Source organism: Muntiacus reevesi, chromosome 2, assembly GCF_963930625.1.
Source record: "Muntiacus reevesi chromosome 2, mMunRee1.1, whole genome shotgun sequence".
NCBI classification, from domain to species: Eukaryota; Metazoa; Chordata; class Mammalia; order Artiodactyla; family Cervidae; genus Muntiacus; species Muntiacus reevesi.
The window spans coordinates 211390022-211406050 of NC_089250.1; the positions used below are offsets into that span (position 1 = coordinate 211390022).

Below are 16029 nucleotides of genomic sequence, written 5' to 3' on the forward strand. Positions count from 1 at the left end.
GCCGCCGCCGCCGGCCAGGGAGGCGGGGGCGGAGAGCGCGGGCCGGGCCGGGGTGGGCTCGGGGCTCGCGGCACCGCCGCCGCCGCCGCCACCGCCGCCGCCGCCGCGTCTCGGATACCGGCTCCGGCAACCGCTCAGTGCCGCGGCGGCCTGGAGAGCGAGCGGAGGGGCGGACCGGGGCGGGGCCTGCGAGCTGCGGCACGGGGGCGGGGCGGGGCGCAGGCGAGCGGCGGAACGGCCCTGCGCGGCCACGCCCCCGCCCGCGGCCACGCCCCGCCCGCGGCCACGCCCCGCCCGCGGCCACGCCCCGCCCGCAGCCACGCCCCTCCCCGCCTGGCCCCCGCCCCGCCCCGCTTCTCCTTTCATTCATCTTTCCCAGAGCGACAACACTCTTCCGCGTCCCTAGGCAAAGACAGGGAATCCGAAAACTGCGGCTTAGGTGAGATGTGTGCTCTGATGCGGCAACCTAGAGGGTGTAGAAGCCGCAGTTGCTCAGTCGCTCAGTCGTGTCCGACTCTTTGCGACCCCATGGACTGCAGCACAGCCAGACTTGCCTTGTCCTTCACCATCTCCCGGAGCTTGCTCGAACTCCTGTCCGTTGAGTCTGGGATGCCATCCAACCATTTCGTCCTCTGTCGTCCCCTTCTCCTCCTGTCTTCAGTCTTTCCCAGCATCGGGATCTTTTCTAATGAGTCGGCTCTTCGCATCAGGTGGCCAAGTACTGGAGTCTCAGGTTCAGCATCAGTCCTTCCAATAAATATTCAGGACTGATTTCTTTTAGGGTTGACTGGTTTGATCTCCTTGCAGTCCAAGGCTCTCAAGAGTCTTCTCCAACACTACAGTTCAAAAGGATCAATTTTTCGGCGCTCAGCCTTCTTTATGGTTCAACTCTCACATCCATACATGACTACTGGAAAAACCAGAAGCCCGCAGTTTCCTTGCGCAGAGCCCGTCTGATCCAGGCCTGCTCATTGGAGGCTGAGAACCGGACCCGACAGGAAAGAGACGTAGCACCGACCCTGAGGTCCATAGTAGTTGCCTGGGGGAGGGGCCTCGGCCAGGTCCTTTCCCTCTCCGAGGCCTGCAGTGAGGGCTGGCCCCACCAGGGGCAGGTGGGGTGCTAGGTGGGGAGGAGAGGTGAGGCCCTCATCAGCTAGGCAGGCTACTAAAGTTTCAGGCCGCAGGGGAGACGGTGACACCTGAGCCCAGGGATTTGCTCCTCCCAGGGTTAGAGCCCTGGAGCTGGCGCCACCCTGCCCAGGGTTCAGGAGGAGGTACTGCTAAACGGGGGGTTTTGAGAGAAGTGGCCGGTGGCTCAGATGTAGAGAATCTGCCTGCATTGTGGGAGATCCAGGTTTGATTCCTGAGTCAGGAAGATCCCCTAGAGAAGGCACTGTCTCCCCACTCCAGTATTCTTGCCTGGAGAATTCCACAGAGGAGCCTGGCAGGCTACATACAGTCCATGGGGTCGCCGGGAGTCAGACAGGACTGAGAGAGACTAACACTTTCACTTTCACAGCGCAGGTGCTCCTTCTAGCCCTGGAAGTGTGGAGCCCCCTGCCTACAACTGTCTCTCCGAGGCCCACCCTCCCACTTCATCCCACTGTCTGGGAGCCTGTATGGGGAGAGGTTGACCCACATACCCAAGTTTATCCAGTGAACAAGGGGCAGAGCTGTTCACGCTCCATCTCCAGCCATTAAGCGTGTATAGATTTTCTCTGGCCAGGGCTTTGTCCAGTGGCCTAAGTGAGGGGCAGTCACCTCTGGGTGCAAAACAACTACCTGGGGGAGGAAACAAAGCATAATTTTTCTTCCTTCTCTCTTCCCTCCCTCCCTTTTTCTTTCTTTCTTTTTCTCCCTTCCTTCCTTGTTCCTTCCCTGCCTCCTTTCCTTCCTCCTTTCTCCCTCCTCCCTCCTTTCTTAACATGCAAGGTTGATGCTTGTCCTCACTCTATGCTGGCCAGATGGCCCTAAAGTACTTATAGTAAAGTGTCTTAAGGAGGCGTGTAGGTCCTCAGAGGCTGGACAGCAATGTCTTTGCCTGTTGGTTGGTTTCCTTCAGGGTATGATTCAGGCAGGGTCCAGGCTGATACAGGAAACGGGAGCAGTCAGCAGGGATTACTGTGGAGTTTAATAAAGGAGATTTGACAGTGGACTGGGCAGAGTTAAGGGAAATCCATGAAGACAGGCACAGCCTCAATGTGGCAGCAGCTAGTACTCCTGGGTGAAGGGGCTTGGGAGAGGCCCCCCCAGTGCAGGGGGCTACCAAGGGAGATGTGGAGGGGCCATGGGCCCAGTTAGCGGGAAGACAATCACTCATTTTTATTTTATTTAATTAATTAATTTATTTATTTTCAATCACTAACCCTTACAGAATAGACTTGTGGCTGTGTAAGTTTCTGGAAAAGAAAGCAGAGATTGAAGATGATGCTGATGCTGTAAGATGAATGAGAAGACGGAGCTGACATTTCCCTCTCTTGTTGGAGTTCCTTGGCAGCCGCGTTTTCCCGTGAAACCAAGGACCAGCTCATCAGATCGGACATATTCAGTCACATTGCTCATCCAAGTTAAGTCTGTTTTTAATGGAAAGCAACAAAGCAATTTTTTACTTCTAATAAATAAAAGCATTCACATATTGTTCACTTCATCTTTAGAACCAGGGGTTTCCCTGCTGGCTCAAGTGGTAAAGAATCTGCTTGCAATGCAGGAGACCCAGATTAATCCCAGGTCAGGAAGATTCCCCTGGAGAAGGGGATGGCTACTCACTCCAGTATTCTTGCTTGGAGAATTCCATGGACTAGAGGAGCCTGGGTGGCTTCTCTAGTCCATAGGGTCACAAAGAGTTGGACATGACTAAGTAACTAACACTTCCACTTTTCACTTTCATCTCTAGAATATTCTTCTTAAATTCTGTTTTTGCATTGTTATGTGATGAACATTTTTAAAATAATTTATACAATCAAGAAGGTATGTAATTTGTAAGTGAATATGTCTATGTGTGTGTTTGGGAACAAATATTAATTTTTTTTTTTTTTTTTTTTGCTGCACCACACAGATTATGGGCTTTTAGTTTCCCTACCAAGGATTGAACCTGGGTCCCCAGCAGCAAAAGTGCTGAGTCCTAAATTCCCTGGACTGCCACAGAATTCCCCAAATATTAATTTGGGTGCAAAGTAAGATCTCTGGCTTGGAGGTGTTAAGTTTTAGGTACCCATTTGCCATCCAAGTGGCAAATATATATGTAGTGTTTGCTCAAAAATATTTTACTGATCATGTTTGTGATACAAGTTTTGGGATTAGGAGTTCAGAGCCCTTTGGGAAAGACTTACTCCAGGTCTGGTGGCTCAGATGGTAAAGAATTTGCCTGCAATGCAGGAGACCTGGGTTTGATTGCTGGGTTGGGAAACACCCCCTGGAGAAGGGAATGGCAACCCACTCCAGTATTCTTGCCTGGGGGATCCCATGGACAGAGGAGCCTCGTGGGCTACAGTCCATGGGGTCGCAAAAATTTGGACACAACTGAGCGACTAACCCTGAATATTCATTGGAAGGACTGATGGTGAAGCTGAAGCTCCAATACTTTGGCCACCTGATGCGAAGAACTGACTCATAGGAAAAACCCTGATCCTGGGAAACATTGAAGGAGAAGGGGATGACAGAGGATGAGATAGTTGGATGGCATCACGGACTCAATAGACATGAGTGTGAGCAAGCTCTGGGAGATGGTGATGGATAGGGAGGCCTGGTGTGCTGCAGTCCATAGGGTGTCACAAAGAGTCTGACATGACTGAGCGACTGAACTGAACAAGTAACACTTTCACTTTTACTCCAGGTCAATGATTAGGATTTGTCCAAATTGCCAAATTGTGGCCTGGCTGAACACAAGCTGGTGCCAAAAGGCTCCATAGGAACACCGACAAGATGAGCCCAAGACTGTGACCCAGGACAGGGGCCAGAGCCTGAGCTGTCCTAGCCTAGGGAGGAACAGAGAGCTGGCATCACGTGACCCCTGCTGTCAGATGCAGCCTACCCCCTCCTTGCCTACTCTGTGTGACATCACCCAGACACATGGATCGGTCACTCCCCTAACCTCTCCTTGAACTGTGGACACAAAGACCCAAATATCTTTGTGGCATCTCTTGGATGATGAATGGGCACCTCAAACCTCATGCATCCAGATTAGAGATCTTAATTGTTGCCCGGATCTGTTCCTCCCTCAGTGTTTCTCATCTCAGTAAATGACACCCCTGTCCTTTAGTGGCTCAGCCAAAATTCGAAGTCATCCTCAAATTCACTCTCCCTATTCCTTTTCTTGCGCCCATGTGTGTGTGTAGTCAGTCATGTCCAGATCTTTGCAACACCATGGACTGTAGCCCACCAGGCTTCTCTGTCCATGGGATTTTCCAGGCAAGAATACTGGAGCGGGTTGCCACTTCCTCCTCCAGGGGATCTTCCCGACACAGGAATTGAAACCTGCATCTCTTACGTCTCCTGCATTGGCAGGTGGGTTCTCTACCACTAACGCTTACCTGCACCTGATCCATCAACAAATCCTATTGGCAGATTTTGTTGGTTCCCTGTAGATCCAAACTTCTACCGCTTCTCCCTCCAACTCTCCTCCTCCCTGGTCTATCTGGGTGTACAGTACAACTGCCCCCGAGTTATTCCCCCATGTTGCTCCAGAGCCTCTGCACACGTGGGTCAAAGTGTGACATTTCCTTACTCTCAAACCCAAAACTCTTACTGCAGCCATTAGGGGAACTAGTCCCTGGTTACTTCTTTGGTCCTGTTTCTTTTTCCAATAACCACAGTGCACCTCTCTGCTCTTGTAACTTCCCAAGCAAGGGGTCATCAGAAGGCTTCTCACCTGAGATCAGGTGTCCCCAACCATCCCAACTGACTTAACATTCTTCCTCACTCTCCATCTCCTTCCCTGGCTTTTGATCCCCGTAGCACTGATTCGCCTGATGTTAGAATTAATCGTCTGTTCCCTGTGTTCATTTCCTGTGGTTGCTATCACAAATTACTGTGCTCACAGTGCCAGAGGCCAGAAGTCCCAACTCAGTTGCACTGGCCAATATCAAGGGCTGCATTCCTTCCGGAGTCTCTAGAGGAGGATCCATCCCTTTCCCTTTCCGGCTTCTTTTCCTTTTAAAATTGTGTTTAAAAAAAACACACATAGTATAAATTAATCATCTTGACCATTTTTAAGTGTACATTTCAGTGGTTTAAGTACAGTTGATGCTTGAACAATTCAGGGAGTTAGGCCCACCAACACCCCCTCTCGCCCACTCCTGCTGCCTTCAGAGATACACGCACACAGAGTCGTAAAATCTGCACGCTGCTATCTCTGCCTTAAAGCCAAAAGAGTTGATAGATGATGACTCACCCAGGCCAGGAAGCCGAAACTGGAAAGAATCAGGTCTCAACTCCCTGTCCTTTTGATTCTGCAAATTGCAATCTCTACTCGAACACAAACTTTCCCCTACACTTCATTAAAGACCTGTAAAATGAAAATACAGGTACTATATTTATTGAAAAAAAGTCTGCATATAAATGGACACTCCCAGCTGAAATGGATGTTGTTCCAGGGTAAACTCCGTACATTCACACTCTTGTGAAACAGATCTCCAAAACTTTAATTTTCATTTTTTCGGGGGCTGTGCCTTTTGCCAGATTCTAGATCCTTGACCAGGGCTCAAACCTGTGCCTCCTGCAGTGGAAGCATAGAGTCCTAACCACCAGACCTTCAGGGAATTCCCCAAAACTGGAAAAAAAAATGCCTTTATTTCTTTACTTATTTGGAATATAGTTGATTTACAATACTGTGTTGGTTTCAGATGTACAGTAAAATGAATCAGTGATATATGCACATATAGCCAAAAATTTTCCAAGACTATTTTCCCATATAGATCATCACAGAGCGCAAAACTTTTCCATCTTGCAAATCTGAAGCTCTGAACCCATGAAACAGTCCATCTTCTTCCCCCGTCTCCCCCAGCCCCTGGTGACCACCATTCTACACTCTTTTCCCATGAATTTGACTACTTTAGAGGCTTCATCCAAGTAGGATGGTACAGAATTTCCCTTGTGACGGGCTTTTCATGCAGCAAGGTGTCATCTGGGTTCCTCCATGTGGTAGCACATGACAGGATTTCCTTCCTTTATTTATTTTTAGGGTTTCCTTCCTTTTTAAGGCTGAATAATACTCCACAGTAGACATACGACACATTTTCTTTCTTTATTCATCCATTGTTGGAAACAACAATGTTGTTTCCATATCTTGGCTAATGTGGATAGTGTTGCTATAAACATGGGAGTGCAAATATCTCTTCAAGACAGTGATTTCATTTTCTTTGCTTATATGCACATAAGTGAAATTGCTGAGTCATATGATAGTTCTATTTTTATTTATTTATTTATTTATTTATTTTTGGTTGTGATGAGTCTTCGTTGCCGTGCCAGGGCTTTCTCTAGTTGAGGCCAAGAGGGGCTACTCTTCGTTGCGGTGCACAGGCTTCTCTTAGCAGTGACTTTTCTTGCCACGGAGCACAGGCTCTAAGCACGTGGACTTCAGTAGCTGTGGCTCCTGGGCTTTAGAGTACAGGCTCCAAGGCATGTGGAATCTTCCCAGGCTAGGGCTTGACCCACTAGTGGATTCTTATCCATTGCACCACTGGTGAAGTCCTTATTTTTTATTTTTTCGAGGAACCTCCATACTTTTCTCCATTATGGCTGTCCCAACTTACATTCCCACTAGCAGTATACAAGGGTTCCCTTTTCTCCACATCCTCTCCCACACTTGTTATCTTTTGTTTTTTGATAATAAACCATTCTAACAGGAAAGGGTTGATATCTCATTGTGGTTTTGACTTGTATTTGCATCACCTGATGATTAGTGATGCTGAGCACCTTTTCATTTACCGAATGGTCACTTAGATCCATTCTCCTGAGAAATGTCTGCTCAGATTTTTTGCCTATTTTAAAAAAATTGGGTTTTTAAAAAAAGATTTTTGAGCTCCTTAAGTTTCAAATACATTTTGGATATTCACCTATATCAAAGGTATGATCCACAAATATTTTCTCCCATTTCGTAGGTGGTCTCTTCACTTTGTTGATAGATTCCTCTTCTGTGAGAAAGCTTTTTAGTTTAATACCATCCCACTTGTTCATTTCTGCTTTTGTCATCTGTGCTCCTGGGGTCTTATCCAAAAAAATTGTTGCCCAGACCAGTGTCAAGAAGCTTTTCCTCTATGTTTTCTTCTAACATGTTTTTCTTCTATATGTTTATTTTCTTCTAATGTTTTATGGTTTCAGGCCTTACAGCTGTCTTTAATCCATTTGGAGTTGATTTTTGTGTACGGTGTAAGATGGGGGTTCACCCTCCTTCTTGTTCATCTGGATATTCAGTTTTTTCCAGCACCATTTATTGAAGAGACTATCCTTACCCCGCGTTGTGTGTTTTTGGTACCCTTGTTGATTAGTCGATCATAAATGCATGGGTTTATTTCTGGACTCTATTCTGTTCCACTGGACTCTCTCTTTCTCTCTATTACTGTAGCTTTGTAATATTTTGAAGTCAGGAAGAGTGATGCTTCCAGCTTTCTTCTTCCTGTTCAAGACTGTTTTGACTGTTTGGGGTCTTTTGAGGTTCTGGGTGAATTTCAGGCTTGTTTCTGTGAGGGTATGTGGGCTGAAGACCTATTCTGCCACCTTGCTCATGTCATTTCTCTGTAGTTTTCTCTTCTTGTGGTATCTTTGTCTGGCTTTCAGAGTAACGAAATGGTATCAGGGTAATGCTGGCCTCTTAGAATGAACTTGGATCTGTTTCTCCTCTTCAGTCTTTTGGAAGAGTTTCAGGAGAATTGGCATAAATTCTTCTTTAAATATTTGGTAGAATTCACCAGTGAAACCATCTGGTCCCAGCTTTTCTTTGTTGGGAGGATTGATTACTGATTCATTCTTTCTTGCCATTAGTTTGTTCAGATTTTCTATTTTTTTCACCATTCAGTCTTGGCAGATTGTGTGTTTTTAGGAATTTATTCAATTTGTTGGCATACGAGTCTCCCAGCTTCTTTTAAGGATACTTGTGATGGCATTTAGGGCCCATCAAGATAATATCCTCATCTCAAGATTCTTAATTACATCTACAAAAGCTCTTTTTTTCATTTAAGGTAGCTGCCACGGGCTTAAAATCCATGTCCCCTTAAAATTCATATGTCGAAGTCCCAACCCCCAGCATCTCGGAATGTCACTGTGTCTGGAGATAGAATCTTTAAAGAGGCGATTAGCTTAAAATGAGGTCATCAGGGACTTCCCTGGCAGCCCAGTGGCTAAGACTCCACGCTCCCAATGTAGGGGGCCCAGGTTCGATTCCTGGTCAGGGAACTGAGATTCCCCCATGCCACAACTAAGAGCCCTCACACAGCAATTAAGACCCGGTGCAGCCAAATAAATCAATACTGAAAAAAATACACAAAAAATGAAAAGAATACAAGAATTAAAATAAAAATAGTTTGTCAGAATGGGCTCAAATCCACTGTGACTGATGTCCTTATAAGAAGAGGAGGTTAGGAGATATATATGCACAAAGGGAAGACCATACAAGGGCCCAGGTAAAAGGTGGCCACCTGCATGCCGAGGAGAGAGGCCTTAGGAGAAACTGGCCCGGCGGACACCTTGATCTTGGACTTCCAGCCTCCAGAACTGTGAGAAAATAAATTTTTGCAGCCTGTGGCACTTTGCTATGGCAGCCTGAATACACTACTAACAGTGATATTTACAAGGTTTCAGGGATTAGGACCCAGGTCTCTTTGAGACTATTATCAGCCTGGCACAGTATTCTTGCCTGGAGAATCCCATGAACAGAGGAGCCTGGCAGGCTACAGTCCATGGGGGTCTCGAGTCAGCTATAACTTAGCAACTAAATCACCATCTCTCTCCCAACATGTATAACTAGTGAAAGCAGGGAGTTTAATCTCTTTTGTCCTTACAACAAGGTTTATCCTCAGGGAGTTGCATTCTGGTGTGGATAGTCAGACAATCAACAAAGAAGCAAAGTGTACCATGGGCTTCCCTGATGACTCCGTGGTAAAGAATCGGTCTGCCAACGCAGGAGACGTGGATTCCATCCCTGGATCAGGAAGATCCCCTGCAGAAGGAAATGGCAACCCACTCCAGGATTCTTGCCTGAGAAATCCCATGGACAGAGCAGCCTGGCGGGCTACAGTCCATGGAGTCGCAAAGAGTCAGACACGACTTAATGACTAAACAACAACAAAGTGTACTGTGTTACACCGTGGCATGACAGTGGGCGTTGGTCACGGGTGCCTGGAGAAAAGAGAAGGCAGGGCTCGTGTTGGAGGAAGGTATAGTTTGCAATTTTATTTAATTAATTAATAAATGTATTTTGTGCAGTTTGTGGAATCTCAGTTCCCCAATCAGGGACTGAACCTTTGCACTCAGCAGTGAAAGTCAGGAGTCCTAACCACTTCGGTCACTTCAGTCCTGCGGGCTCAAGCCTCCTGCTTTGGCAGGTGGATTCTTTACCACTGGCACCACCTGGGAAGCCCTAACCACTGGAAAAGAAAGTGAAAGTCGCTCATTCATGTCTGACTCTTTGCAACCCCATGGCCTGTACAGTCCATAGAATTCTCCAGGCCAGAATATTGGAGTGGGTAGCCACTCCCTTCTCCAGGGGATCTTCCCAACCCAGGGATCAAACCCAGGTCTCCCACATTGCAGGCGGATTCTTTACCAGCTGGGTCACCAGGGAAGTCCAAGAATACTATCCCTTCTTCAGCAGATCTTCCTGACCCAGGAATTGAACTGGGGTCTCCCGCACTGCAAGCGGATTCTTTACCAGCCGAGTTACCAGGGAAGCCCCTGGACCACCAGGAAATTCCCTAGAGTTTGCAATTTCAGAAACAGGATCAGGGAAGCACCTTCTGAGAAGGTGACATTTGAGTCAAGACCTGAAGGAGGTGAGGACGCCAAGCACGTTGATAGCGGAGGGAAGGACGTTCTGGGCAGGGGAGACAGCAGACTGGTGGCCGGAGAGGGGGTGGCCACTGCCCGCGAGGAGTGGGGACAGGGCAGGGTAATTGGGTGGCCGGCAGGGGGCCAGGTAACAGGACGCGAGATCAGAACAGCTGGTCCAATTCAGGTAAAGGGCTCCTCAGCCATGGGAGGGCCTCTGGCTTGGGCAGACGGCAGCCACTGCAGGATTTTGAACAGATGCATGACCTGAACTGACTTTCTGTTTTAAAAGGATTGTTTTGGCTGCTGTGTGAAGAGAAGGCTGAAAAGGAGCCAGGTCAGGATGGGGAAGCCCAGTTTGGAAGCCTTGTCAGTCGTCTAGGCAAGAGTCACTGTGGACGAGGACCTGGACCCTGGAGGTTGGGAGGGGTGGCTGGGTCACCCTCTGAAGGTGGTGCCCCGGGGTTTGCTGGTGAATCTGGTGTGTGAAATGGGAGGAGAGGAGGATTCCTAAGCTGCTGCCTGAATCCCTGGAACTGAGATGGGGAAGGTGGGGAGGGGCAGGGGAGAGCAGGTTAGGGTGGGGGGTGGGAGAGGGGAACCCATGCTACTCAGGTTATGAGACTTTCAGGTGAGGATGATAGGAACTGGCTGTGAACGTGCAAGTCCGGAGTTCAGGGGAGAGGTCTCTGCTGGAGGAATCAGTTTGGGAACTGCTAATGCACATATGGTATTTAACGCCATAAATTATGAGAAACCAAAGCAGGGGGGCCCCAGGGCTGAATGCTGGAGCCGGCCAAATTTCAGTCTGGAAAGCTTGTGGAAGAATGAGCAAGGGATCTTCTCGATGAACAAATAAGTGATGAATGGATCTCGTTTGCCACTGCTCTGGGGCAGGTTGTCCCTCCTCACTGATGGTCACTGCAGCTCCTTGTAGTCTCTGCGAACGTACCCCCTACCCCCTTCTGACCCCTCCTCCATTTTTCCTGGGCTCTGCTCGCTCCAGCCAGGCGCTGCGGGCCTTCAGAGGGCTGCTCTTCCTCCCTGAAAGGCCTGACCCTCCCTACTCTCCGCGCTATTCTGGGCCTGGTAAATTGCTTCCTGTCTCTGCTGTCCTCCGGGACTGGATCCCTGAGCATCGCCCCACCCCCGTGTCTTTCCAGCCAGACTCCTGGCAGCGGGAGGGCCCTTGTGCTCAAATGTGTGGATACTAGCGTCTACACGGGCAGACCCCACCCGTACTCCCAACATAGCTCCTCCCTGCCACCCTTGTGACTTCCCCAGGTGCCCACTGCCCCTGGGGTTCTCTCTGGAGTGGACGGATGCGAGGCCATATGGGCCCTGGAAGTGGACTTGGTGGTTTGGGGAGGGAAGTTTGGAATCTGGTACCCAGAGTGGTCTAGAAGGGAGGGGTGGGCTCCGGGACGGGGGGCATCCTCGTACTGGATGGATGAGTGTCCACGAGGTGAGGGGGACGGCCCTGGGGAGCGGGTGCAGTCAAGGATGGTACTCTGTCTCCTGTTGAGCCAGCAGGGTGTCATTTGTTACGTTTTGTCAAGAAGCAAAGTGGTGCCTTATGCCAGGTGTGACAGTGAGGGGATGTGGAGAGAGGGAAACAGGCTTCTGTTTTTCTTCGGTTGGAGCATTTCTTCTCTCTTGGCTGTTCACCGAGGTCAAGGTTTGGTCTGGACAGAAGGGTCATTTTTGTTTCCTCCGGCCATCCAGCTGCAGCTGCAGCTGCAGCATCCAGAGGCCAAGGACCTGGGCCTGAGGGGTGAGGGCTGGGGAATGTGTGTCTGGGTGAGCCCATCTCCTCGGAGGGATGAGTGTGTCGGACTGGCTGCCCTGCTTCCCCTAAAAGGGATTATTGTTTTTAAAGGACAGGCTGAACTTGAAGAAGGATCCTTTCACCAGAAGTCAATGGCAGATGATTTTGGTAAAAGTGTGAAAATGAAACTGTTAGTCGCTCAGTCGTGTCTGACTCTTTGCGACCCCATGGTCTGTAGCCCGCCCGGCTTCTCTGTCCCTGGGATGCTCCAGGCAAGAATACTGGAATGGGTTGCCATTCCCTTCTCCAGGGGATCTTCCCGACCCAGGGATCGAATGTGTGTCTCTGGCATCTCCTGCATTGGCAGGTAGATTCTTTATCACTAAGCGCCACCTGGGAAGACCCAAGGTTCCCCAAGGCCGGGCCCTGTTCCCTACCTGGACCGGGAACTGAAGGCAGATGAGAGCTTACAAAGGAGGCCAAGAGACAGTTTCCTTTAAAAGGTTTTCATTTATTAGTCTCTTCTGAAGCAGTTAATTCTCTTATTTTTTTTTAAATGTGTGTTTCATCCAGAGTTATACCAAAGTGATTAAAGTGAATTTTCTAATGGAGATATAGCTCCCCATATCAGAAAAAAAAAAGTTTTTTTGTTTGTTTGTTTTTTCCATAAACCACACAAGTGAAAGGAAAGGAGAACATCAACAATCAAAAATAACCCCCAAATGTCCAGGACAAAAAATAAAATATTTATTGATCTATCACAGCGAGACACATAGAGATGGGCGGGGCAGGGGAGAAATGCTCTGAAGTACAGTGGCTCGAGGAGGGGACGGGGATACAGTACTGCGTGGGGGGAGACCCAGGTTGGAGGGGAGATTCCTGTGGCCCCGGCTGGTACAGCTCCTCACACCCAGAGGCTCGGGGCCCCTTCATAGGGGTGTGTGCGATGGGGTGGAGGCTGGGCCCAGGCTGCCACGACAGGTTAACCGAGTCGATGATGGGGGCGCCCAGCCAGCCAGGGGTGCCGGGCGGCCAAACTGGGACGAGGATGGACGGACGGATGGACAGACGGGCGGATGAATTCCACAAGAGCAAGAGGGCTGTTCCCAATACAGGGTGGGGGGGACATGGGGAACAGCAATGGGTCGGGGAAAGGGGGGCCAAGGAGGCCAAGAGATGGCGTGACCCAATCCAGCGTGAGGGTTTCGATGCTTGGGTACCAGCTGGACCGCAGCCAGAAGTGGGTCCTGGTGGGCAGGGGGAGGCGAGACTGCCCAGGAAGTGTCTGCACCATCTTCAGAGGAGCCCCAGGGAGGGGGTTCCCTAAGGGGCTGCCCTTCCCTCCTCCCTCCCCGCAGGAAGAGTGAAAGCACCAGCGTGTAGCACCAAGTCCCCCTAGAGATGGAGAGCGTGTGAAGGGGGAGTTCCTGGGTGGGAAGGGCGTGGGGGCAGGGGGCCAAGCCCACCCAGCCCGTGCCTCTGAAGGAGGGGGGCCTCCCGGGGCCCGCTTGGCCACCACTCTCTTGCCTCCTTGCCCTGTGGATGTCCAAGGCCGCCCGGCCTGCCCTGTTCCCACCCGGGGTGGGAGCTTGGGGGGGGCGTGGGGAAGGGGGGTGGGGTCACAGAGGGTTTACATTCTCCACAAAGCAGTAGCACCAACGTTGATGAGGTCGTGAGTCAGGGGTCCTGGGGGGCTCACTTTCTCTTCCGGCCGCAGGATTTCCCCAGGCAGGCCCCACCTAGGTGCAGAGGAGGCAAACCCCACAGTCAGTCCTGGCCGCTTGGGCTCAAGCCCTTGTCCGCTCTGCCCAGCCCCAAGCTTTTCTCACATCCGCATCATCAGCATGGGAAACAGAGGCTCCAGGAAGCCAGGGGGAAGCCTGGCCACCACCCCAGGCCAAACTCCGCGCCCTTTCATTGGGCAAACTCCCATTGGGCAAGTGGATGGTAGCAGGGCTCCTGCCCTCTCCTGGGGAGGATCTGACTGGTTAACCTCGTTTCAAACCATCAAGCCCCCAGGGTCGGGTGAGTGGGGCCTGGACTAGCGCCTACCGCTGCAGGAGCGCGGTGTGGCTCGTTACCGCCACCTGGTGGCAGCGAGCTGCCTAGTGGTAGAGACGCCTTCTCTCTGCCGAGCTCATCCACGGTGTTTGTTGGGAAAGCAAGCAGGGTCACGGGCCACAAGCACCAGCCGGTGCCCGACTGAGAGCTGGGCGCCTTGAATGAGGTCGGGCTGCTCTGGCCTCTGCCTCTCCCTGGGCTCTCCCTGGCCTCTCCCTCTCGTCTGGGTGGTTGGGAAGCAGGTGCGGGTGGAAGGGAATTCACAGCCTGAGCGACTGCCACGGTGGAGCTAGCTGGGGCTTCTCTGAGTCCCTTTCGGGCATCGTTGGGAGAGGCCTTGAGGGTGGTGATCAGACACTGCCAGAGGCACGTCTGCCCCTTGGAACAAGGGCGTGGCTCCAGGACCTCTGCGGGGTCTACCCCTCCAGTTCCCTGACACCAGGGCTCCCATGTCACCTCCATCCTCTCTCTCCTGTGTCCCTCCCAGCCCCTCCCCTCCCCCTCCCTTTTCTTTCTCTCTGCTTCTCCTGGCAGGAGTGCGGGTGTGGGTACCAGGCAGGGAGGGCTTGCCAGGCCTGGCCTGGGAGAGCCAGGAGGGTCCCTGACCCGCTCTCAGCTCTGAGGATCTGTTTCGGAGACTGCAGAGGCAGTGGGTAAGGGGTCCAGCTCCCCCCCCGGCCTCCCCGCCGGGCCTCATCTGACATGCCGCCCCCTCCTCCAGGCTGTCCCCCCACCACTGCCCTCTTCCAGGGGCAGAGTCTACTCACCTTGGAATCCCAGGGCTCCCAGGGCCCCTCCGAAGGCCTTGGGAGGTTTGCCTGTGGAGGGAAGGCAGGGGGTTGGGGAGGTGGCCAGGCTTCCCCACCTCGACCAGACCACCCCCTGCCCCACCCATGCGCCTCCAACCCTGCAGCAGCAGGTTTGGAAGGCCTCTCTGCCCCCAGGCTGACTCTCCCGTCCAGCCTTGTTCTTGCAGCATGTGGAGGTCTGAGCAGCTCTGCGGCAGCCCCTCCCACCACAGTCAGACCCCAGGCCACATTTCCCAGGGACAGCTTCACCCCCCCACCATTGAGGGACTCCAGGCTCAGCCTCCTTGACCACCTGCTTGACCACTGTTCTTACCCAACAGTATCTTTCCTCTTCTATGGGAACTTGTCAACCTCTCTGGTTAGACCCTAAGATCTGGGATGACCCAGGTCCCCATCTTACTCCTGATGCCGTCAAGTGCCAGGCTGGGAGCTCTAGGAATTGGGGTCCCCACACCCCAAGGCTGACTTTTTCAGCTTTGGCAATTCTCCTGCGGGCTCCGTCAAGCCCCCCTACCAGAAGGCCAGCCCAGGGCTGTGGCTGCACTAGCCATTCCCTCAATAGGATGGACCTGCTCCCCCCACCCCACCCCCCCCCCACACACACTGCAAAGGAGCTCAGGCCCCTGCTTGAAATGGGGCCCCGACTTGTGAGATTGGTAGACTCACCACCAACTCCCAGGCCCCCGGCTCCACCTGTAAGGCAAGCAGAGGGGTGGTGAGGGTGTGTGCCTCTAGGGAGCCCACCAAGCCCTCCCCGGCAGCGTGGGCCTCGTCTGAGAGGGGCCCAGGTCTGGGCTGGGGCGTCGGGGGCCCTGCCAGTGACTGTGTTACCCTGGGTGCTCTCTGAACCTCAGCTTGTCTCATCTGAACGTGATGTTTTGTAAAATCCGATGCTCCCTGATGTGGCACAGGAGGAAGAGAAGAGGAGGCCCAGCTCTGTGCAATCTAAGGATGTGGGACCCCCCCCTACTCTGTAGCCTGCCTCAGCCCTTCTGGGCAGGGGAAGAGGAGGGCTGGGGCCCAGGGCTGGGGCACCTGGCCGTACCTGGGAAAATAGGAGACAGTCCGAAGCCAGGCCTTGCTGCAACTCCTGCAGGAGGGGTTTGGGGTTGGCGTGGGGGTGTGGGGGCGTGGGGGTGTGGGGGCGTGGGGTGGGGTGGGGTGGGGTGGGATGGGACCCTGGAACCCACCTCTGCCTGGCCTCCTACTCCTCTCCACCTAAGATCACCTCCTCCCACTGCCCCTTCCCCACTGGCAAAGCAGCTTTCTTAACAAAGCCTCATCAGCCTGGTGTCGGAGGCCCACATGTCCCCCCAGCCCTGAGGCCTTCCCCTAACTGTCCCTTCCACCCTCTCTCTCGGGTCCCTGTGCTGATGCAGGCCCGGCGTCCCCACTGCTAGCCAGCCAGGCTCA

General features: G+C 52.1%; 1 protein-coding gene across 1 annotated transcript in view; it reads right to left on the reverse strand.

The window, feature by feature from the left end:
• Window positions 1–12471: 12471 nt before the first annotated feature.
• ELN (elastin) overlaps window positions 12472–16029 on the reverse strand; it is a 32860-nt gene continuing 29302 nt past the window's right edge. Inside the window, 1 exon segment of the mRNA XM_065924814.1 lies at window positions 12472–12982. Coding sequence (XP_065780886.1) covers window positions 12505–12982 — 478 coding nt within the window. The 3' untranslated portion in view covers window positions 12472–12504.